General features: G+C 39.7%; 1 protein-coding gene across 1 annotated transcript; it reads right to left on the bottom strand.

The window, feature by feature from the left end:
* Positions 1 to 561: 561 nt before the first annotated feature.
* LOC139731005 (protein saal1-like) lies at positions 562 to 24,342 on the bottom strand. Its single transcript, XM_071641880.1, has 12 exons — positions 24,301 to 24,342; positions 13,931 to 14,187; positions 12,034 to 12,156; positions 8,649 to 8,732; positions 7,773 to 7,852; positions 6,630 to 6,805; positions 5,975 to 6,098; positions 4,687 to 4,769; positions 2,793 to 2,963; positions 1,916 to 2,098; positions 1,740 to 1,840; positions 562 to 973 (listed from the first exon to the last, which is right to left on the bottom strand). Exons 2-12 carry the CDS (start codon positions 14,150 to 14,152, stop codon positions 848 to 850), a joined length of 1,473 nt encoding a protein of 490 aa, XP_071497981.1. The 5' UTR covers positions 14,153 to 14,187; positions 24,301 to 24,342; the 3' UTR covers positions 562 to 847.
* Between the last annotated feature and the right edge of the window lie 590 nt (positions 24,343 to 24,932).

Below are 24,932 nucleotides of genomic sequence, written 5' to 3'. Positions count from 1 at the left end.
GTTGAGGATGTACACAAAAATGATGCATGAAATAGTTTTGGTACATGTCATTGCATGCAGACTTCCTGTCTAAACAGCTGCCAGAGTGCAATGAGGTATGTTTGTAGGGACTTGGCTGACACGCTATGGAAGTAGGCAGTAAGCAAAAATAGATTTAGTCAAACAGAAATGTAGGTGTGCCAGGCCATAATGATGTTCACAATGTTTCTGCTGCATATTTATTTCCATGATGATTCTGAAACCTGAGCATTAATTCATGAAATTTTCGTTGCAGTAGTGTTCACTATGAGACCCCTTGTATTAAATGTTTTCATGTGAATTTGGTAAATCAGAAGTTACAATCTATAAAAGCAGTTTATTTTTAACATAATTCATGTACATTATGGGATTACAATGTAGTTCACAAACTAATAATGCCCTAATCGCTGTTGCGGCAACAAAATCTCATATCTCAAAAATATAAAATGTTCAGGAGAACGAAAAAACATGGCAGCCAAAGCATCATAACAAACACGATCACCTTTCCTTTGACATGCCACGGTGGCTTCACTTTTGGGGGTAAGACAGCTGGGATTTGGACAAGACATCACTGATTAACTGACAATTAATCAAAAAAGTGATTTTCCACCAAGATTTGAGATACATGTAGAAGGTCTTGTCAAACCAGCCATGTAATGATTTTACCAGGCTGACTTATGTGTACATGATTTCATCCTATAGAGTGGAGACCACTGTTCCATACTGCTGGAGATGTAGCACAGGCAGCAGGGTACGAAAGAATGTCTTTTGTGAGACATACTGTATATCTGAGTCACACATATACGGCAGTCCAGCGAGGTAGAAGTGTTCATTTCTTGGCTTGGATCAATTCCATGGCCTCGGAGAGATCGTTGCGGTCGGTGGGAAGACATTCCCGCACAGCCTCCAGCCTTACTCCGCCACAGGAATGGAGCTTCTCCCAAAAGGCAGTGTTCTGTCAATACAAGCAACAGACAAGACAAAACATGAGGAGAACAGCAACAGATGGACAGATGGCAAACAATGCTGACAAGACATAGTGCACATAGAGAAGCCGAGATACACATTAAGACAAAATCAACACAGCAAAGTCTTGAATGAACTCATAAATATCTAATTATCCACTAGCCATATTGATTATGAATATGTTACCAAATGTTGGTATTACAGTACACAGTTGGGGTAAGTTTGTCATAAATGATCAGACAGAATTACTGTATATGCCATATATTTAGCGAATCTAAATTTTTGCGAATCGGACTTCCGGACAATTTCACGAGCAGTTAAATTCACAATTGTGGAGTACAGTACTGCGCGCCACATTCATATTGGGATCAGAGTCAATATTTTCGCGTGTCTTTAGATTTGCAAATAGCACCCAACTCGCGAAATTTGCGAAAATAAAAACCTAACAAAATATCCGGCTTATACAGCACTCTCACACTATCCACATCCAGAAGACCTATGTAAACTGGAGACCACTTTGTAAGAATGATGCAATATCCTGAGAGTAATGGAGTAGGGCTAGATCTTTCATCCCTGATAAACAAGAATTTCTTTTGAAGAAAAATACCTTCTTCTGGACATATTTATAAGTAATCACACTAACTAGGCAAGGCCTTCAACTGATATGAGAAATCAACCCCTCTTTCTTAATCAATGTTGTGAGTCACCATAATCACTGTAGAAGTCCACACTTATCAGTTAAATAATAGACTTGCCTTCTTGGAAATTTCTAAGGCACAGCAGAAGAACTCAACAAGATGTTCCTTGAGAAGTTCAGTTAGCCAGACTGCCTCTGGATCTTCCTCTTCTTCCTCCTCCTCCTCTTCCTTCTCTTTCTTGTCTTTCTCCTCGTTTCTCTCCTCCTTTTGTTCTTCCTTCTCTGTCTCCCCCTTCCTCTCTTCGCCCTCCTGTCCCTCCTGTCCCTCCTGCCCCTCACTCCGGGAGCTGCTCCGTCTCCTGTCTGTCGACTCGTTGGAGGAAGAGTGCCGCCTTCGGTAGGAGCTGTCCTCTCTGGAAGACTTCTTGTGGTGGGTGACGTACAGCATCTCAGCCAGCTGTTTTACTGTCCTACTATCTGTTTACAAGAATGTGTGGTAGACACGGGAGGACTTCTTTTAACATTCTTTCAATATCAGTGCAAGCACACCATGTGCACTGAAAAATTCTGTTAAAATTTGATAACAGTAAAAGAGGCAGACAAAGAAGTAAATACCAGGAGCTGCAGAGGATTTTTTAGTTTTATTTTCATCTACTTTTTGATTTATCTACTTTTTAAATTATTCATTTTTTATGGGGGCAAGGATCAAGAGAAGTGCTTGTGGTTGATGGAACGAAGAATTAGGGGTGGAACCTTTCAAATTCATGAGTTTTCTCTGGGTTTTTGTTTCCTTCCTTCCTGTTTTCCTTCTTCTTCTTTTTTTTTTTGAAAGACACAAGTGTGGGGGTCTGCAGCCAACCCCCCTTCCTACAGCCCCTGAATATTAGTTAGATATAAAGACAAGGAGGAACACATTGTATTTCTAAACAAAATGCTGAAATTGATAATACTCAATAACTTTGGGAAAAGGTATATTCACATTGTACACCACTATTTAGGACAAATTTCTAAAATGTTTTCCTTGAAGTACACTAATGGTGTCAAAAGCTTTGCAGGCTTTGACAGTAGGAAAATGTATGTTTATATGCAGCATTTCTTACATGGTGTGGCAAATGGTCCTAAATAATTGCAAAGACAGAGAGGGACGGGGGCAAAGAGGAAGATATCTGACCTTTTTGCGCCAAGCTCTTGACAGCATCTTGAGACTGAAGAACCATGGTACTGAGGACGGAGACCACTGATGCTAGGGTGTTCTCTCTGCCCCTCATGGCCAGGACCCGGTCCTCAAACACACCCGAGATGAAACCGGTGAGAAGGGGCATAATCTTTTCACTCACCTCCACTGGATTTAAACAAAGAGCAAAATATTTTATTTTCAACTCCTCTTTTGATTGCATAGTTTGGCTTATTGTGTCTTGATTAATGGAAAGTGACAAATATATCTAATAAAACAAAATTAAATCTTCTTTTCTCAGATCTGATTCCTTATATAACAGTGGTACTTTGGTCATATCATGGCAAGATTGTTAACCTATTGTGGACGGGCTGATTTTTGCTACAACATGCATTTCCCATAGACACCTGCCCGCCCATACTTGGGACTCATCTTCAATGGGTTAAAAGAGATTGTTTTCATGAGTAAAAGGACATTTATTTGTTGTGAAATAATGGGAAAATGTGTTCAAAACTTAACATGAAGACAATACAAGAAATTGCAATAATCTTATCTGTGTTATCAGACAAGTGTATACTTTTAAAGGGCAAGTGCACCTTCATATACATAAGGATTGAGAAAATGCAGCAATATCAGTAGAACACATCAGTGAAAGTTTGAGGAAAATTGGAGAATCTGTTCAAAAGTTATGAATTTTTGAAGTTTCAGTGCTGCCATCACTGGATGAGAAGACTACTACAGCTTGTGATGTCACCTGTGTAGAATGATATAAGGAAAGTGTAAAGAAAATTCAACATATTTTCACTTTTCTTGCTTAATAGTAGAGCACTTGACTTGCCTCTTTCACCAGGCAGGGGGAATAATATTACCCTTATCATATGTCAGTAGCGAGTCGAGGGAATGTGCACTTTCTTCAAAAAATGAAATTTTGTGGAATTCTCTTGATATTTTCCTGATATCATTCTACACATGAGACATCATACACTGTAGTAGTCTTCTCATTCAGCAGTGACTGTGCAGAAACTTTAACAATTCATAAATTTTAGATGGATTGTCCAATTTTCCTCAGACTTTCACTGACGTGTTCTATTAATATTGCTGCATTCACTCAATCCTTACGTATATGAAGGTGAACTTGTCCTTTAATTAGTTTATTTGAATTCTTATAGTGTTTTTCTTCTTTTTTGTTTTGTTTTGTTTTATAATGTTTAGGTGTGACAATCATAACAGATTAATTACTCTGTCTGCATATCAAGATTGGATTTCTCTGCATGATCCCTGACAAAGAGTATCAGTTGTTGGTTGTTGTTTTTGGACATTATATGCTACAACAGATTTGTTTTTCTCCCATGCTACCCATTATATCAAAGGCATACGATTGTCATCCCTTATGGTACGTAAAACTCTGAACGACCGAAGTTTGTGCATGCAATTGCGCAATGCCAGACTCGGTGCTATATCCATAAACGTGTGGGACAATGCTGCCACTGAGACACGTGTGTGTGTACGCATCATACACAAACATTGTCACCGCGAGCTGCGGTGATTGGAGAAGAGAGGCCAGAAGACGCGTGCCTCTTTTGGCCTCTCTTCATGCGCATGCGCACTGAAAGTGTGCGTCCATTCGGAAGCTCTTGTGGCTCGCTCGGACAGCCATTTTGGGTTAGGAGATTGTGGCACAGAGCTCTTGCAGTCTAGCGTGTTGTTCGCTGACCCATTGAGCCAGCGCTATTCTCATTCGGGGTCACTATATTTGATACAGAATGGGGGAGGCAGCGTGTTGCGTTCCTCTCCGTGCCACACAAACCACTCGCCACGATTGAGTGCCTTTAACCTTTGACCTATGATATCCTCCAGATAATAGGTGTATGGAGTGCTACATGTGACTCACCGAGGCTGTCGATGCCTGAGCTGGTGGTTGAGATGACTTGGAGGGAATGGAGCAGAAGTGACACAGTGTTTGGTTTGTCTCGACTAGGAAGAGATAGAACATAACATCCATGAGACACCTCAATCTCTGACTGAATCGACAACAAGCCCTACTCTGGTTTCTTTGCAGGAACAAGACTCACGCTTAGAAGAATTGCCTCACCCTTGAGGTATCCTACTTGCAGTACAAGGGTCTGGTAAAACTTGGCACTTGAAGCAACTGCCAACTAAACATAAACCTCTGATGATCTCAACCAAATGACAAGAGCTCAACAGTAGGGAATTGTCTCTAATCACTACAAGTGCAAGGCTTAAAGGACAAGTTCACCTTCATATACAATGTACATGTGGATTGAGTGAAGGCAACAATATTCATAGAACACATCAGTGAAAGTTTGAGGAAAATCCGACAATCCGTTCAAAAGTTATTAATTTTCAAAATATCTGTGCAATCACTGCTGGAGGAGAAGACTACTACTGTGTATGATGTCACATGCGTACAACGATATAAGGAAAATAAAAAGAGAATTTCACAAAACTTGACTTTTTGAATAAAGTGCACATTTCTTCGACCTGTTACTGAGTTATGTTAGGGGTAATATTATTCTCCCTGACTTCTGAAAGAGAGAAGTCGAGTGTTCTTTTATTATGTGAGAAAAGTGAGAAGATCTTGAATTTTCTTTATACTTTCTTTATATAGTTGTACTCATATGATATCACAAGCTATAGTAGTCTTCTCATCCAGCCGTGACTGAGCAGAAACTTCAAAAATTCATAACTTTTCAACGGATTGTCCGATTTTCCTCAAACTCTCATTGATGTGTTCTACTAATATTGCTGCATTCACTCAACCCACATGTCTATGAAGGTGAACTTGTCCTTTAATGTTACAGGGACATGTCATTGCAGATATGCACATTTGAAATCTTCCTAATATTACAAATTACAATTCTGATGGTTGTTTAGGCCACACATGCATATTCCTGTATACTTCTTTTGTTGTTGTTGTCTTTTGCGAGAAATTCATCATTACTTCAACTTCAATTTCGACCTCAACTAATGATAAAAATTCATTATAAGGAAAAATTATATCCTATTAAAAGTCACACAGTTTGGGTACATGTTTGAAATTACAACTAGTATCAAAAAGTGATTCCCACTGTCTTTGAAGATTTCAGCCAATGTATAGTTGACATTGCACCAAATATGATTCACACTGTGTACAGAGTCAATAGCAGCCAACAATATACCTGACTTGGTTTAAGGCCTCAGAAATGGCCTGTATCAGGGCTGGGCCAGACCAGGACTGGAGCAGATTGTCATCCAGGTCCAGTAACTGGTCCAAGAGGTCGGCTACATTGTGGATGAGGTCACCTGATTGGGTGTAGGACCAAGGAGTAGTGTTACACTTTTTACTTATATCATCATTGATCATCACATGGCCCTACAAAGCTATATTGTGCACGAGATGACTGTACATACGTAAGTGGTGCACAGGAAACTCTGAATACAGTTAATTAAAAGCTCTTGATATGACTTTAAAATACTATTTTGGGGTGTATAGGAGTTGAGCATTGACTATAAATGGAAATGCTAAAACTTGAAAGCTTTGTACCTTTTGTAAGATTTAAAAGTTACTCTGGATAATGTGCATTCTCGCTGGAAATGCAACAATACACTCACATTTCGTGAAGTGCAGTTTCACATCAAAACCCAACACAGTGGTAAACAATGACTGATAACAGTGAAAAAATAATGGCCAAGATTAAGTGGCAAACCAGTGACGATATAGATCTTTTACAAGCTGGAAGAGACACTCTCAATATTTCTTTTAATGGAGGTATGGACTCTCTTCGTGTCATGAGAAATGTTAGTAACCTCCAGCAAGCAAAGAATCCTTCTTACAGTTGGTAGAACTGTGCAGGATAAAGATGATACTCTTAAGGATCTCCTCATCCTTCTTCACCGTTTCCAGCCAAGCGGGGGCGCACTCCTCATCATTCAGGCAGGTGTAGATGAGACGGGACGTCTCCACCATGGTGGGAGAATCACTGCCACTCAGCAGGGCAAAACTCAGGTCTCTATTGAAAAAAAAAACAATGGAAATGGAAATGGAATAGAACGGAATGGAGGTTGGTTGTTGATTAATTCCTTCCTTCATTCATTCACATTCATTCATTCATTCATTCATTTGTTCCTTAATACATCTCTTCATTTCTTCTCTCATTATTTCATTCATTCACTGATATTCTTCAATCTATTCCTACTTCATGGGCATGAACTCTATAATTGAGTCACAGGTGGTTTTGGGAACATTGCATGCATATCAGTAGCACTGGGGATCCAAAATTCAGTGCATCTACACATACATGTAGGTATCAAAGGAGGCATAGATTTTCCACTTCTTATTGAAACATGCAATTGCATCATGGTTGTGCCTTCTAGTCGTAGATTGCCTATAGAGTCCTTCAACTGTATCATGACGGTATATTATTAGCGTCTTGATGCGACTCGGCCTTCATGGATCCATTGTAAAATGTGATGCATAGTGATCATATTTAACTCACTGGCACAAGTACTTCAAACAAATAGCATCACTTCCACATTTTGGGGTTTGTTCATTGTAACTCTGCATTAGAAAGGGGAATTGGGAAAGCTTTACTGGGATAAAGACACAATTGTGCATACACTTTGTGATTAAAGCCTGTGTGGGGCATCAGTTCAACTAATAGGCTTGCATGAAGTTCCTCCCTCAGTACAGTTTCTTGAAGTTTCCTGCAAGCTTTGCGCAGAATTTTGAATACATAAAAATGATACCACACCTACATCAACCTTGACAAACTGCCAGCTAAAACAACATTTCAAAATAGATAAATTGATTTTGAGTGATTGAGGATGATTCTGAGCATCCAACACAAGGTACAAAAGCCACAGCACTATGATGCGATATCATGTTTGACACATAAATTTTCAAGATTAACACACACATATCATAAACACAAAACAAAAATTACAAAATGCATATTCAGTGGGTACGTTTACACTTACATGAGCTGCTGTTTCTTGCTGAAGTCTTGTCTGATTGCTGGGCTACAGGCCATATTACCAAGCACACCCATACATATCTCCTACAGGTGATAGACAAAAGACATTGACGAATTTCCAATCACAGAACCTAAATATATCACAGATCCTATTTCATCTTTAACACAGAGATGTACTATAAAAAGAGCTAAGATGTCTCAGTTAGCTGTAAGCTGTGACTTCATAAATTTTTGCTCTACAATGTGAAGACAATATAACATACTGTAAAACCAGAAATACTCTCAGCATGAAACTTTTGTGAATTGAAACCGACAGCCTTTTTTGCAGCATGAAACTTTTACAAATTGCTGACCATCAAAAAGCTTAGAGTATACTACACTGTTACTACAATTCAATGCATTGTGTAGACAAAAATAACTTTTGGGTGTATTTTACTTTCACGAATCTTGGCTCCTTGGGAAATTTGCGAAAGTGTCATGCACACAAAAATTTCTGGTTTCATAGTACATTGCAAAGCACTTTGAGCATGATATGATGGAAGGGCAATGGATAAGATGCACACACACACCAATCCATGTCATAGAACTTCATAGAAAAAAAAAAATTATAATGATAATAATAATGTGTACATACGACTAAGAATTGTATAACATACATATCCTCTTCGTGATGAAGGCACTTGTACAACTGTCAATTGATGCCAACATTCTCTCAGTTTTCAATGAAACAACTAGCCCTTACAATAAAACCAAGATTAAGAGTACGAATACAGCTAAAAATTAATTCACAAAGATTTGATCTTTGTGAAAAATGGCCCTGACATGTCTCCACGATGGGGTGGTGACAGGTGAGTATGTCTCTAGAGAAGGATGGACTCACCGTGATTCTCGGTGCGTTCGTCTTGGAGATGACGCTCAAGAAGATGTCTGGTGACTTCCATTCCTGCAGAAACTTTGACACCTCCTGTAGGCAGAGATCACATGCACTAACAATCACCATATCAGGGCAAAAAAATTAGGTTTGACCCAGTAATTTGTATCATCAGCTGTGAACAATACACTGGGAGAAGCATCATTTGTGATGGTTTCACCATGTACAAAAGTTAATATAAGTTGTCACTTGCTAATCCAACCTGGGTAATGATACAATATTTATTCTTAAATCTTGTTCAAAGGATACATCTTGGATAAGGATAAAAAATGAAAGGATAAAAAGGATAATCTCTTGAAGGAGGATGCCTTTTACAAAATGGGCTCTGATATAAGAATATTTCTACACTGAGCAAACATGCGGGTGAGACAGCAAAGCAGACACTGGGTATCATCATTCCTGGGTAAATGATACCCAGGAGTGATACCTATTACTTCTTCTCTCTTCTTTCCTTTTCTTCTTGTTCACAAAATTGCATAAACATGTGTTAGTGCACCACAGAGGACCATCAGGTATGTATAGATTCATTATCACCTTTTACACAAGGAAAAGTAGAAATTACGCGGTGCGTAATATATGTCCCCGCCGGAAGTAGCATTTAGTAGCAAAATGTACAATATAGGTAAAAAGATGAAGGTCAAAGGTCAAAGAAGTCAAAGGTCAAAATTCTATGTAGAAGTTTTGAAGCCCTCACCTAGTGCCATCACATAAAGCAAACGGAATCGAAATCGGGTTAGAAATGGCGAAGGAGTAGCATTTTGTAGCCAATGTACAATATAGGTAAAAAAATCAAGGTCAAAGGTCAAAGAAGTCAAAGGTCAAAATTCTGTGTAGAAGTTTTGAAGCCCTCACCTAGTGCCATCACATAAAGCAAACGGAATCGAGATCGGGTTAGAAATGGCGAAGGAGTAGCATTTGGTAGCAAAATGTACAATACAGGTCAAAAATCAAGGTCAAAGGTCAAAGAAGTCAAAGGTCAAAATTCTGTGTAGAAGTTTTGAAGCCCTCACCTAGTGCCATCACATAAAGCAAATGGAATTGAAATCGGGTTACAAATGGCGAAGGAGTAGCATTTTGTAGCAAAATGTACAATATAGGTCAAAAATCAAGGTCAAAGGTCAAAGAAGTCAAAGGTCAAAATTCTGTGTACAAGTTTTGAAGCCCTCACCTAGTGCCATCACATAAAGCAAACGGAATCAAAATCGGGTTAGAAATGGCGAAGGAGTAGCATTTTGTAGGCAATGTACAATATAGGTCAAAAATCAAGGTCAAAGGTCAAAGAAGTCAAAGGTCAAAATTCTGTGTAGAAGTCTTGAAGCCCTCACCTAGTGCCATCATATAAAGCAAACGGAATCAAAATCGGGTTAGAAATGGCGAAGGAGTAGCATTTTGAAGCAAAATGTACAATATAGGTCAAAGGTCAAGGTCAAAGGTCACAACTGCAATTCTGTATAGAAGTTTCAAAGCTCTCATGTAGTGCTATCATATAAAGCAAACAGAATCAAAATCGGGTTAGAAATGGCGAAGGAGTAGCATTTTGAACATTTTGATCACACACGGACGCACACACGGACGCACACACGGACGGACGGACGGACGGACGGACGGACGGACACACGGACACACACACGTACGGAGCCCGTTTCATAGTCCCCTGCTCGAACTCGTTCGGCGGGGACAATAAGGTGGATACCAATTAATCCTAAGAAGTGATGGGAAAACGGGGCTGCCATTAGGAAAAAAAGGGGGTCAAAGTCGAATACGGTGGACATGATAGAGGAAGAATGGATGATAGGAATGTGACTAGGTGGATAACATGAGATAGAAGAAAGAGAATGCTGCATAAAGGAGACATACAGTAGGTAATGACATACAGCAGGCATGTGACAGTGTAGGACCATGTGAAGAGATGAGGAGGAAATATGAGGTGACATTCAATGGGCCTCCATAGGAGGTGCTGCAAAAGTTCAATAGCCAAGGGTCACAAGGACGGGGTATATGCAGGGAATAATTTTATCCCAATTTCATAAGCAGTTTTGACCAATGGTAAATCCTTAAACTAAGTTCTGTACAACAGTCTTATGTAAAAAAAAAAACATGCAACACACAAGAGATTTTGTATAGCAGCCATATTAATGCATAGCGAATTGTGATGCCAATACCAGGAAAACAAGGAAAAGTAGAAATTACGCGGTGCGTAACATATGTCCCCGCCGGAAGTAGCATTTTGTAACAAAATGTGCAATATAGGTAAAAAATCAAGGTCAAAGGTCAAAGAAGTCAAAGGTCAAAATTCTGTGTAGAAATTTTGAAGCCCTCACCTAGTGCCATCACATAAAGCAAATGGAATCGAAATTGGGTTAGAAATGGCGAAGGAGTAGCATTTTGTAGCCAATGTACAATATAGGTCAAAAATCAAGGTCAAAGGTCAAAGAAGACAAAGGTCAAAATTCTGTGTAGAAGTTTTGAAGCCCTCACCTAGTGCTATCACATAAAGCAAACGGAATCGAAATCGGGTTAGAAATGGCGAAGGAGTAGCATTCTGTAGCAAAATGCACAATATAGGTCAAAAATCAAGGTCAAAGGTCAAAGAAGTCAAAGGTCAAACTTCTGTGTAGAAGTTTTGAAGCCCTCACCTAGTGCCATCACATAAAGCAAACGGAATCGAAATCGGGTTAAAAATGGCGAAGGAGTAGCATTTTGTAGCAAAATGTACAATACAGGTCAAAAATCAAGGTCAAAGGTCAAAGAAGTCAAAGGTCAAAATTCTGTGTACAAGTTTTGAAGCCCTCACCTAGTGCCATCACATAAAGCAAACGGAATCGAAATCGGGTTAGAAATGGCGAAGGAGTAGCATTTTGTAGCAAAATGTACAATATAGGTCAAAGGTCACGACTGAAATTCTGTGTAGAAGTTTCAAAGCTCCCATGTAGTGCTATCATATAAAGCAAACAGAATCAAAATTGGCTCATAAATGACAGAGAAGTAGCAAATTGAAGATTTTGATCACACACGGACGCACACACGGACGGACGGACACACGGACGGACGGACGGACACACGGACACACACACGTACGGAGCCCGTTTCATAGTCCCCTGCTCGAACTCGTTCGGCGGGGACAATTATTCCCTGATATGGGGGGGCAGGAAGGATGAAGATGTAAAGATTGAGTTATGATTGTGTATTACAAAATGTGACACAGCAAGAAGAAGAAATTAGAAAGGTAATGAAGATTCACAGTATTTGCTCATACTGGATACAAGTTAGGGGACAAAAGGATGTGTTTTAAATAAGCCAGCAGACAAGAGTGAGTTGCAAGAAGCTCACTCACCACATTAGCCGACATGTCCCACAGACGACAGAGGTCATTCTCCAGTTCTTCATCGATATCAATCCCATGAACCTGTGCGGCATCTCCCTGGTCATCCTTCTTCTCCTGTTCATCTTCCACTTGCTATAGAGGCAGAGTTCAAAGGTCATAATGATAAATCATAATACATTACATTTGTAAGGCGCTTAATACAATTTTTCTAAGCGAACAGGGAAAAAGACAAAAGGAAAGATGAACTAGAAATGTCGCTACGGCGACTGATGCCTCCGCCATAATGCATGATTCTCCTAATAGGTGTATAGTACAATGTCTTCACAATGTGTGATGACAGTTTCACATAACTGGCAAAATATCGAAATAACAGGTTTATCAGAAATATCTTGAATGTTCACTTTCCATGAACTGGGTTTGCTATAATTGTCTATTAAAGAGTACAGGTACACATATTTGGGGAATTGAAAACTTTTACTTGACTTCTGACCGACCTTATTATAAGTTTATGCATTGAGTATAATTTTCAAGGTATGAAGAAAGAGTGTAGAGTACAAAATATATCTTTTTTTTCATTCAAACCTAACCTTTGACCCTTAACCTTTGACCTTTAACCTTCTGGCTGGAAACTTCCAAGAGAATCTCCATTAAGTAATACATGTACATGTATCAAATTTTAAAACTAATACTGCAATTATTGCATATACTCGTAAATGAGGGAAATAGTAACATTTTGGGGAGTTGACCTTAACCTTTGACCCCCGACTATTGACCCATGACCCCTAAATTCCCTAGATAATCCCTGCCAGTCAGTACATGCATATGTACCAAGTTCCATGAAGATACATTGAACCATTTGTGAGAAATGTGATATTGCAACATTTTCACCTAACCTTTGAACTTTTGACCTTTGACCTTATGACATGAAACTCTCTCTGGAGAATCTTTATGCAGTAGTACATGTCTACACTAAGTTTCAAGAAAATAACTGCGGGCATTGCATAGATATGGGGGAAATAGCAACATTTTTAGCATTTGACCTTGACCTTTTGACCTTTGACCTCTTGTCAATGTCACTAAAATCTACTCAACTAATTGTCCCATCATACATCATCCTTGGACCAAGTTTGGTGAAAGGTGCTTCATCCAGTTTTGAGTTATCACGTAAACAGATAAATTTTAGGATTTGACCTTGATCTTTGACCTCTGTCCGATTTCACTGAAAAACTAATCAAGTAATTGTCCCATCATACATCATCCTCCAACAAAGTTTTATGAAATTTGCTCCATACAGTCTTGAGTTATCGCGTAAACGGATAAATTTCATGATATGACCTTGACCTTTGACCTTTGACCTTTTGCCGATTTCACCTAAAATCTAATCAAATCATTGCCCCATCATACTTCATACTTGGACCAAGTTTGGTAAAATTCCAGTAAATATTACTCAAGTTATCGCGTAAACGAAAGCGGACGGACGTACGGACGTACGGACGGACGTACGGACGTACGGACGGACAACCCGAAAACATAATGCCTCCGGCACCACTACGTGGCGGAGGCATAAAAAGGGGGGGGGGGGGAAACAGACAGATCAAAACACAAGTAAGAATAACATGATATAAATCAAAGTGCACCAGTAATTAAACACATACAATAATTGAATTACACTCAGCACATTAACTTAGGGAAGGAATCAATATGGAATCAATATGGCTTTCCTCGGCAGGTATTTTCATAATGAATCATCAAATGCAATGTATACACATGTACATGTATATGAATAAACTCAAAACACTTCAATTTCCACATTTCACCTTCCCTTCATTTACAGAAGTCACTGCATTCATATTATCTTGAATATTGTCCGCATTATGGATCTGTGTATGTTTGTAAAACCACCAACCTTTAAGAGTTTCATGAGAATTGAGAAGACCCAGTGCTTGCTAAACACTGTGTTGCTGATGGTGTCGGCCTCCAAGAGAGATTTATCCACTCCAGATAAGACATCGTCAGGCGGAGGGGAGGGGTTGCGTATCGGCCCATCCTTGTCGGGGGTCAAAGGTCGCTCAACTTGCGGAGAGTTCTCTGCCTCAGAATGACCTGTGGGGTCATCAGTGGGGTCCATGGATATTGACCTCAGCGAAGTTCTGTCCACACGATCTTAGAGAGTGAAGATATTTTTGTAAGCTTTCAAAATAAAAGTTTTACTATTTTGTAAGGTAGACACAATTCATAGTGTCTATTACAGAAATCATGTGAATCTAAAATCTAAATTATATACGGTATTAAAACTATATGAATAATGTAGACAGTTTACCAATTTTACTTTGTTAATCACTCCTCGAGTCATGATTTGAACAATCTGTCATATCATTAAAATATTACATGTAAATGATCAACTCCATCAATCAACGATTTTGGAAAAAAAGAGAGAAAAAGTTTCCTAGACCCCTATAGATGCCCTTTCATTATGACAGAGACTTTCATGCTTCTCAACCCATTGAGGACAGGCTGATTTTGCTACAACACGCATTTCCAATAGACCCCTGCCTGAGTACACTATATAATCGGGACTTGTCTTCAACGGGTTGAAACAATCAATTAGTACTGGAGAATATCTAACTACACACAGTCCTGTTGCTGTGCACAAGTGTCACACGGCGTCTGGTCAGGCTACAGGATATCCAACAGCGACCAGCCCCAACGCATACATTTTAGGATTTTGGATCTGGAAAGGCGTAGTATCGCGGTTAAATTTAACTCGGTTTCACTCGAACCCTTTTGCTCGCCACTACACAGCGTGCAGTGAAAGGGCCTGGTTCAAAGGCTAAAATCATTGAGACTCTTATGCGTTATTCATATCACCAATGCGTAAAGTGCCACGCAAAGGTTGCATCGAAAGCCAACGAATGAACGGGAGGTACATGTATATGGAGATGATCTCATAGAAAAAAAAATGTCTATTCAAGACTACATGGGATAAATGTGGAAATTAACATTACAAAAGTACGCCTTTTGCTGGTAAATTATGAAACTTATACTTGTGCGAAAATTTTTGTTGCTTTTCCAACTTACACTGGACAGAGATAGCACTCTTGACTCAGAGCGCTCCCACAGTATAACTATGTACAAGGAGCGCCCCGGGGTTACAGGATATCCTACCCTTACAAACATTTCATGTGCCATGGGTATATGCATATAAAAGATGCGGCACAGCATCTACACCACTAGAACACTTCTAGTCGGGCTAGTCTTTAGCTTTCTATAACATTGGACCCTACGGTAGGACGTATGACCACATGTGCACCGAAATTTTACGGAACTTATGGTCGAACTTGACACTGACAGGTGTCACTGCACTGTCAGTACAAACCCTTTTAGCGTTTGGCCTCCAGCAGTACCGGTACTAAAAAAAGCTCGAAAGATTCTGAGCGATATAAAGACAGAAAGATCCGTCTGTTCGGAGGAGTCTTTTATTTTTTTGACGTTATCGCTCTCCTCCGTAGACAGACGGAAGTTGATAGTACACATCGCTGTGTGGATGGTCTTAACCACTGTCTCTATGGAAAATTGGGTGAGGTACATAAGTACCTCACCCTTCTCGATTGCGTCTAATTCATGGCCCTAGGTCGGCAAATTTAAGCTTGTATAGCAAAATCAACATTTCAAGAACGCACTACACTCACCAGATTAAAGGACAAGTTCACCTTCATAAACATAAGGATTGAGAGAATGCAACAATATTAGTAGAACATATCCGTGAAAGTTTGAGGAAAATCGGACAATCGATGCAAAAGTTATGAATTTTTTAAATTTTTATGTTGGAACCGCTGGATGAGGAGACTACTACAGCTTGTGAGTCATATGCGTACAACAGTATAAAGAAAATGTAAAAGAAAATTCAACATATTTTCACTTTTTTCGCATAATAAAAGAGCTCTTGACTTGCCTCTTTCTAAAGGCAGGGGGAATAATATTACCCATAACATTTGTCAGTAACGAGTCAGGGGAATGTGTACTTTTTTCAAAAGATGGCATTTTGTGAAATTCTCTTTATATTTTCCTTATATTGTTGTACGCATGTGACATCTAAGTTATTCATACACTGCAGTAGTCTTCTCATCCAGCGGTTACTGCACAAAAACTTCAAAAATTCATAACTTTTGAACGGATTGTCCGATTTTCCTCAAACTTTCAATGATGTGTTCTACTAATATTGCTACATTCTCTCAATCCTTATGTTTATGAAGGTGAACTTGTCCTTTAATGAATAATCCAACATTTTGGTAGAATTTTCAACATAAAACACAGATCAACCTTCCGGTAGCGTTGTCACATTCAAACTGCAGAAACATATGAATCCATTAGCCAATCACATGCGAGGTAGTTTCTACGTGTTTTTTAAATTAAAACACGTACCTCGCATGCGATTGGCTAACAGATTCAAAATGGCGACTTACAGCTAGCGAACGGCAATGTTGCGATATATATGGATAAATTTTCTGCATTATAACCTAACATTAGTTAAATTTACTGTATTTCGATTGCACAATGTGAGAAATTTACCCCAAACATTGCTGCATAATGTGTTTTTATATGTCATGTCAAACTTGTTGGAATGTAAAAAAGCTGTCTGAAATTTGGTTTATCGTAACGTTTGATCTGTGCGCGACCGCTCCACACAGGAGCCAGCATCATTGACTTCGGTCTGTATAAGGACGGGATCCGTGAAGCCAGATGCAGTCTCCGCGGAACATTTCCCCGACGACCAGATACAGACTGATCTTTCGGTCAAAGCGATAAACAGCCATCAGAACATATTGCAGAAGGAAACATATCCGCTTAAAACTGTTACATTATTCATTGATGTGAACTGTACAACACAGTGCTCAGACACCTTGCTCCAACTCAAGTAGTCGACGGTTAACGCAGGTCTCAGTAAAACGTGAAGCGTATGAGCAATTATTGAATTAACATTATATCAAAAGCCAGCAAGAGCATTGAAGAGCTGGCCATCTTGTAAAAATGTGAAACTATTCTTATTCTTAATCTTAGGCCAAGTAAAAAAAGATAGTAGTTTCTCGTCCGGGTTTTTTGAGCAAGGCGATGAGGGAGGTCCTTACTATTTGATATCTTACTATTTTTTTCGAGGATTGTCAAAATGAAAGTAATATGTGTTTCTCGTCCGGTAATTCTGAGAAAGGTAACAAGAGAGGGCTTTACTATTTTCTATATCCAATTTACGAAATGAAGTATCACTCTGGTAGCTGTGTTATAATTTTATGAGAGACCAGGTCCCAAGTGTATGTCTTGCCTGCACTCTGTGCATCTTCAAACAAATAGATGTATGTACCATACTTGAAATGAAACTTCATGCATGCAGAAATTGCTTTTCTTTCCACTACAGATGTCGAAGGGAAAATGGCCATCTTAATACTGGTATTTAGTGTTGTAACGGCATTTCTGATACCAGTGTACTTGCAATTCTGATGTATTGTGCTATTAATTGAAACAGGTATAAAACATGTCTTTCAACAAAAGTATGTACGACTGAAATAAGTTCCATGATATTCAAAACACTGCTTTATTTATCATTTGTGTTTGTGACTTTTTGTGTAGCTGGTATGTATCTGCATTTCTTCACAGTACAATAAATTATTGTAGCACATTCAACTGGAAACTGGCTTGTACAATAATTGCAGATGGATGTCAAAATGATACTGATATGGCATTATAGCATTAAACATTTAAAGATGTTTCTTCATGTTCTAAAAAGACATTTGATAATCACTCATCATTTGGATGATGAATGATTGTATACCAAAACTACATAATGTTGTAAAATATGTACCTGTGAAGGTAAGTCACATTCTCCCTTCATTTCTTCCATGGCCATCATTACAGTGCTACCAAGAAGCAGCACTGAGCAGTGATATAAACCACTTTTGAGTGATGCACAATTTAATACCAAATCTGCGTATATTGCTGTTTATGCATGACAAGTATACCAATTTAACTACACTGTGACTGTATTCATTCAGTCATATCAAGGGTATGGGAAAAAATTAACATAAATTATACACATTTATGCATCACTTGCTGAACCTATGAATCCAACCATTATCTCTGGAAATGCATAGCATTATTATTGCCTTTCAACACAACACAAACTTACTGAGTTAGATCTTTTCTCATATGTAAACTTATTCGCTCAAGGATTTAAAATGCCGCAGACAATACTGCCAATTGTCAACCCTGTGAAACAACCACCTGATTTCCTTTTTACTGAAAGACAGAATACAAACCAGTTGACTACGTATATTCACTATTTAAAGCCGTTCGCTGTGTACACGTGCGCTTGAGATCGGTTCTCTCCGTCACTCCACGATTTTTTTTTCCAGCTCCAGAACGCCTGCTATGCTGTCTGGCTGGTCTCCTCTACTACGGTGAAACCCCGTTATAACGAGTTCGGTTATAACGAGGAACCGCTTATAACAAGGTGATCGCGTCGGTCCCGTTTTCCTTTGCGTGTAATGGCAGAAGGAATCGGTTATAACGTGTTCGGTGATAACGAGATTCCGGTTATAACAAGGACAATTTCGGTAAATCATGATAAAGATAAACATAAGCAATTTGATCGGATATAACGAGGTTCTATTTCTTGACCAAATTGCCGCTTTCAAACACGCGACAAATGAAACATTGGAAACCGAAATCTCGCTATCCACGTCTTTTCCCGTTTTGCAGAGAACCGTTCCTTCCATGTTTTCTTCTTAATCACGCGATAAGACACAGGAACACCTTCCGATGTTCCTACTAAATTATTAAACATAATCATTAGATTTTCATGTAGCGACAATAAAATTGTGACCAAAATGGACAATTGGAATGCGTGTGCAACTCATCATTATATCCTTTCCAATATTAGTTCCGACTTCCAGTTCTTTTGCTGGTTTTGAGCAAATATGAGTTTGGATGATTAAAGCCGAAATAATAAAATCATCGCCCCGATCCCGCCGAGTGACAGTAGCGTTAAAATAGTTGAGTACCACGGTAACGCATGTTAACCTATACTTAATCAGTGTTCAGAAAAAGAAGCAAACGCATTTATTAGTTTCAATAGATCTGGATTTGTTCATTTTAACAAATGATAATTTGAATATGAGTGTGTATGATCAAAGCAGAAATAATTAGTGAAATCATCGCGATCCTGCCAGGTGACAGTAAAGAGTAAAAATAGTTGAATAACGCATGTTAACCTACTTAATCGGTGCTCGGAAAAAGAAACAAACGCATGTATTAGTTTGAATAGAGCTGGATTTGTTCATTAACGAATGATAATTTAAATATGAGTATATATAATATGATTAAAGCCGAACTAATTAATGAAATCATCGCGATCTCGCCGGATGACAGTAGCGTAAAAATTGTTGAATAACGCATGTTAGTAACCTACTTCTTAATCGGTGCCCGGAAATAGAAACAAACGCATTCAACAGTTCAAAAAACGATGTACAAAACGCGAAGAGATTTTCGGAAGAAAATAAAGAACGCATTTTTTATCCCTTCGAGCGCAACGATCATACATTGTATAAAATTACAGCCAAGTAATGATTCATGAAATTATCGAATTCCCGCTGGGCACCAACAGCGTAAAATACCTCGCAAGTTAGCGGTAAACAACGCACGTATGTTACTCTGAAATCATCGCGATCTCGCCCGGTGACAGTAGCGTAAAAAAAGTTGAATGAAGCATTTTAACCTAAATCAGAAAAAGAAACAAACGTATTTATTAGTTTGAATAGGTCTGGGTTTGTTCATTATCACAATTTTAACACTGCATTTCACAATGAAGATTTTTCTTTCTTTCAGAATGGTCCACGAGGTACAGATTTGCGTAAACAGGATGACAACCTCCCACATTCAATCCTGTCACATTATTTTCAAGAACGGTCGTACAAAACGCGAAGAGATTTTCGGAAGAAAATAAAGAACGCACTTTTAATCCATTTGGGCGCAACGATCATACATTGTACATGTGTACAAGATTACAGCCGAAATGATTCATGAAATCATCGCATTCCCGCTGGGCACGAACAGCGTAAAAATACCTAGCAAGTTAATTACGGTAAACAAGGCCTGTATGTTACTCTATATATTTGCCCCCATATTTGCGCTGGTGTTTAGAAAAAGCTGAACAAACAAGAATTACAATAAAGAATTAACTTTCAGCCTCTATTTCCCCTTACGAAAAAGTCCTGTGGTACTCCTGTGGTAATTACCACAGGACGGTACCACAGGACAGTACCACAGGACAGTACCACAGGACAGTACCACAGGACAGTACCACAGGAATTGTCCTGTGGTATTTTGGGACATACCACAGGACAGTACCACAGGAATTCCTGTGGTACTTTGGGACGTACCACAGGGCAGTACCACAGGAAAGTACCACAGGACCGGTACCACAGAACAGTACCACAGGACAGTACCACAGGAATTCCTGTGGTATTTTGGGACGTACCACAGGGCAGTACCACAGGACTAGTACCACAGAACAGTACCGCAGGAACTGTCCTGTGGTATTTTGGGACAGTACCACAGGTCGATTATTACCACACAGCATTACCACAGGGCAGTACCACACAGCATTTCCATGGTACCACAGGAGAGTACCACACAGGATAGATCGAAAAAAAAATCTGGGAGACTTTTAGCCACATTTCAAGGAATATTCCTGATAGGTGAGTGATGGATTTCAGGACAAACATGGCCCCTACTTACTAACCTGTCCTACTCCTAACATATAACCTCAAACGAGAGTCTAATGGCCAAGTGCCAATCTAGTCCTATAATAGATCTATATAGTCATATTCTATTCCTAGGTAGCCATCGACCCTATCAGTACATAAATATATGGCCGTCTATCCATAAAGCATTAAGGCATGGTTACTAACTCGATTATACTTTATTATCAAGATATGAAATTACACTTTCATAACCATATCTATGATATTGGGAATAACATAACATAATTAGACAATCTTTCATAAAGTTCAAAGTAAGTTCCATCATTAATACTTTGACTTTTTAAGTCATATATGTATTTTCTAAAATCTAGAGTGCTTTTTTGAATATTCATGAGCTATGTAAAAATTTGTACCACAGGAGTACCACAGGAGTACCACAGGAGTACCACAGAAGTCCTTATGAAATTTCTCATGCTTTACATCAGCACTTTCACTAAATAGGTAATACTGTAGGAGTATAGGACAGGATAAGTAATGGCAAATCAATTGTTATAATTCACAGCATAACTCATCTATCAATTAATTGAGGAATATTAATATGTGTTTTTTTGTTTGTATTTTTGTTATAAATTTCAGTTGATTCTGCCTTACAATTTTCCTGTGTGGTACTCCTGTGTGGTACTGCTGTTTGATATTCTCCTGATGTGATAGTCCTCTGGTATAAAATGTTAAGAAAAAAAGAAGAATATCCTGTAGCATTTTTCTGTGGTACTTACGAATTTAATTTGCTGTGTGGTAATTCTGTGTGAAATAGCACCATATTATGATTTTCCTGTGGGATTTTGGACAGTTCCTGTGGTACTCTCCTGTGGTATACATCGAAAATTACCACAGGAATTCCTGTCGTACTGTCCTGTGGTACGTCCCAAAATTCCACAGGACAATTCGTGTGGTACTGTCCTGTGGTTCGTCCCAAAATACCACAGGACAAGTCATGTGGTACTGTCCTGTAGTACTATCCTGTGGTACTTTCCTGTGGTATTGTCCTGTGGTACTGTCCTGTGGTACTGCCCTGTGGTACTGTCCTGTGGTACGTCCCAAAATACCACAGGACAAGTCGTGTGGTACTGTCCTGTGGTACTATCCTGTGGTACTGTCCTGTGGTACTGCCCTGTGGTACGTCCCAAAATACCACAGGAAAAGTCGTGTGGTACTGTCCTGTGGTACTATCCTGTGGTACTTTCCTGTGGTACTGTCCTGTGGTACTGCCCTGTGGTATTGTCCTGTGGTACTGCCCTGTGGTACTGTCCTGTGGTACGTCCCAAAATACCACAGAACAAGTCGTGAGGTACTGTCCTGTGGTAATATCATGTGGTACTGTCCTGTGGTATGTCCCAAAATACCACAGGACAAGTCGTGTGGTACTGTCCTGTGGTACTTTCCTGTGGTACTGTCCTGTGGTACGTCCAAAAATACCACAGGACGAGTCGTGTGGTACTGTCCTGTGGTACTATCCTGTGGTACTTTCCTGTGGTACTGCCCTGTGGTACGTCCCAAAATACCACAGGACAAGTCGTGTGGTACTGTCCTGTGGTACTATCATGTGGTACTTTCCTGTGGTACTGTCCTGTGGTACTGTCCTGTGGTACTGCCCTGTGGTACTGTCCTGTGGTACTGCCCTGTGGTACTGTCCTGTGGTACTATCCTGTGGTACTGTCCTGTGGTACGTCCCAAAATACCACAGGACAATTCCTGTGGTACTGTCCTGTGGTACTATCCTGTGGTACTTTCCTGTTGTACTCTCCTGTGGTACGTCCCAAAATACCACAGGACAATTCATGTGGTACTGTCCTGTGGTACTGTTGTGTGCTATACGTCCCAAAATACCACAGGACAATTTGTGTGTATACTGTCTTGTGGTACTGTAATGTGGAACTTTCCTGTGGTAATGTCCTGTGGTACTGCCCTGTGGTACATCCCAGAGTACCACACGAGCCTGTGACACAGTACCACACAGTTCCTGTGTTAACATATATTTGTGTGGTACATTGTGTGGTACCAACCAGTACCACAGGGAGTACCACATGAGCCTGTAAAACAGTACCACACAGTTCCTGTGGTAACATTTATTTATGTGGTACATTGTGTGGTACTGACAAGTACTACAGGGAGTACCCTACAAGCCTGTGCTACAGTACCACACAGTTCCTGTGGTAACATTACAAGTGTGTGGTACATTGTGTGGTACCGACAAGTACCACAGGGAGTACCACAGGACTTTTTTGTTAGGGTCTTCGTCTAATTCACAAATAATCTCCCTTTATACTCTCAATAATAACGCTCAATAATTGTGTAATAACAACGCAAAGGATATTGATGGGTATATGACGTCATGCTTGTTTTTCTTTGTTTTTTTTATGAGTATAATTATCACGAGGTACCGGTTATAACGAGGTAATATCGCCGGTTCCACGGACCTCGTTATAACGGGGTTTGTGGTTACATTGCGCAATCAATCTAGCAGCACATGAATCGGGCAACAGCACGAGAGAAATGTACAGAAGGTGCTCAACGTCCTGTCTACATCACGACGTACCGAGTGCGCTGTACATCACAGCCCAGGCCCGCCCATCCAACTACTAGTACAGTTCAACTGCTTTGTGGGTCATTCCTTCTTGCCGAGCTCGCAGTATGAAATGCATGCGTTATTACATACGCACTGCAGAAGTTAGAGGACGCAAGGCGTAATTAGAAATAAGACATCACGATTGGTAGGTGAATTGTCGATTTTTTTGTTTTCCGGCGGCCGAAAAAATAGTAAATATCAAACAAGTCGATGCGGTAACTGAAAATCGATGCGGGCGGGGAGCGGGCTGGGACGAGAATTATGAATTTCTTGGTATTTTCAGCGCCATTTTGAAAATAGTAAATAGTAAAAAAATCGATGCGGCGGCCAAAATTGATGCGCGCGAGGACGAGAAACTGGTTTCTTTTTTTACTTGGCCTTATACTTAATGTCCCTCATCCTCACTGCAATGATTACAAATAAATACCACTACCAGCCCAGGCAGCCCAGCCGCAGCCTTCCTTTACAGAATTCTTATCTTTCCTTCTTTGTTTGTTTGACATGAAATAATTCCAACCCCTAAATAACCACTTCAAACTAGCATGCCTGAATGATTATGGTCGGTTTGATGGTTGAGTGGAAAGCTAAGCAAGCATCGTGAACCTGAACACGTGCGTCGCGTCGGGGGATCAAGCAGGAGCTCGCGTTAACCCCACGCCGCAAACATCGGCCTAGGACGCCTCGAACCAGGCAGGCTAGCAGGCGAACGCACAGCTGTGTGCCTCCACTGCACACGGGCCTCACCTCGCTGCTAGTAAAGTTAAAAATATACAACCTTTTCTCTTCACTTGTCCACTATAGCAAGCAATCATCTAAACACATACATCCGATTTCATATCAACATGGAACTGTATGATGCTATGACAGTCAAGCGGTTTTGTTACTGTTTAAACTTACATTTTGATAAGACAGATCAGCAGGTGCCCTGACGTCTCATCGCTAGCTCGGCGTCGGTGTCGTCGTAGCATAATTGATCGCGCGTCGCGCGTCGATTGGGAAAATAAAAATCAGTTGTCGATAGAGGGCACACACAAGAGAACCCATAGTATACATCTCTATGAGAGAACCTAAACAAGGACACACACACACACACACACACACACACACACGCACACACAAACAATCGATCGTGGATTTCCAACCACCGAAAGAGTCGCATATTGGGATTTTTTTTTTTTTTTTAATAGGCCTATATTTATTCAGCAGAATAAGCCAAAATATCAGATTTAGGTGCACCAGTAGTGTTGTATGCATTTGGCATGTGTATTAAGAGACTTGTCTATATATTGCGTCTTGTTTTCCCGGATACTCTGTACATAACTGACAATGTGGGACGGCTGAGTTCTACATCGAAACGGAACTGAAGAAAATTGTAACATATTGATGTGTTATTCTCTTGGCGCGGAACATATGCCATGTATCAAATATGAGTTTGTATGATTCACTGTAAATTTGGGAGATTCAAGAGTTTCAGCTCTTGGCAGATTTCATGTGTAAAGTTCAATTTTGTAGTATATCGACGTTTGAAT

Source organism: Diadema antillarum, unplaced genomic scaffold, assembly GCF_040938485.1.
Source record: "Diadema antillarum isolate AM-2024a unplaced genomic scaffold, OU_Dant_1.0 seq00000348_RagTag, whole genome shotgun sequence".
Lineage (NCBI taxonomy): Eukaryota > Metazoa > Echinodermata > Echinoidea > Diadematoida > Diadematidae > Diadema > Diadema antillarum.
The sequence above is the reverse complement of the archived record's forward strand: the minus strand, read 5'-3'. Positions and strand labels throughout refer to the sequence as shown.

Coding starts and splice junctions, on each gene's coding strand:
- LOC139731005 (XM_071641880.1), bottom strand. CDS start 14,152: ATGGACCCCACTGATGACCCCACAGGTCATTCTGAGGCAGAGAACTCT. Junction 8,733..12,033: donor GGGACATGTCGGCTAATGTG/GTGAGTGAGCTT, acceptor CTCTGCCTACAG/GAGGTGTCAAAGTTTCTGCA. Junction 2,964..4,686: donor CTCAGGCATCGACAGCCTCG/GTGAGTCACATG, acceptor GTTTAAATCCAG/TGGAGGTGAGTGAAAAGATT.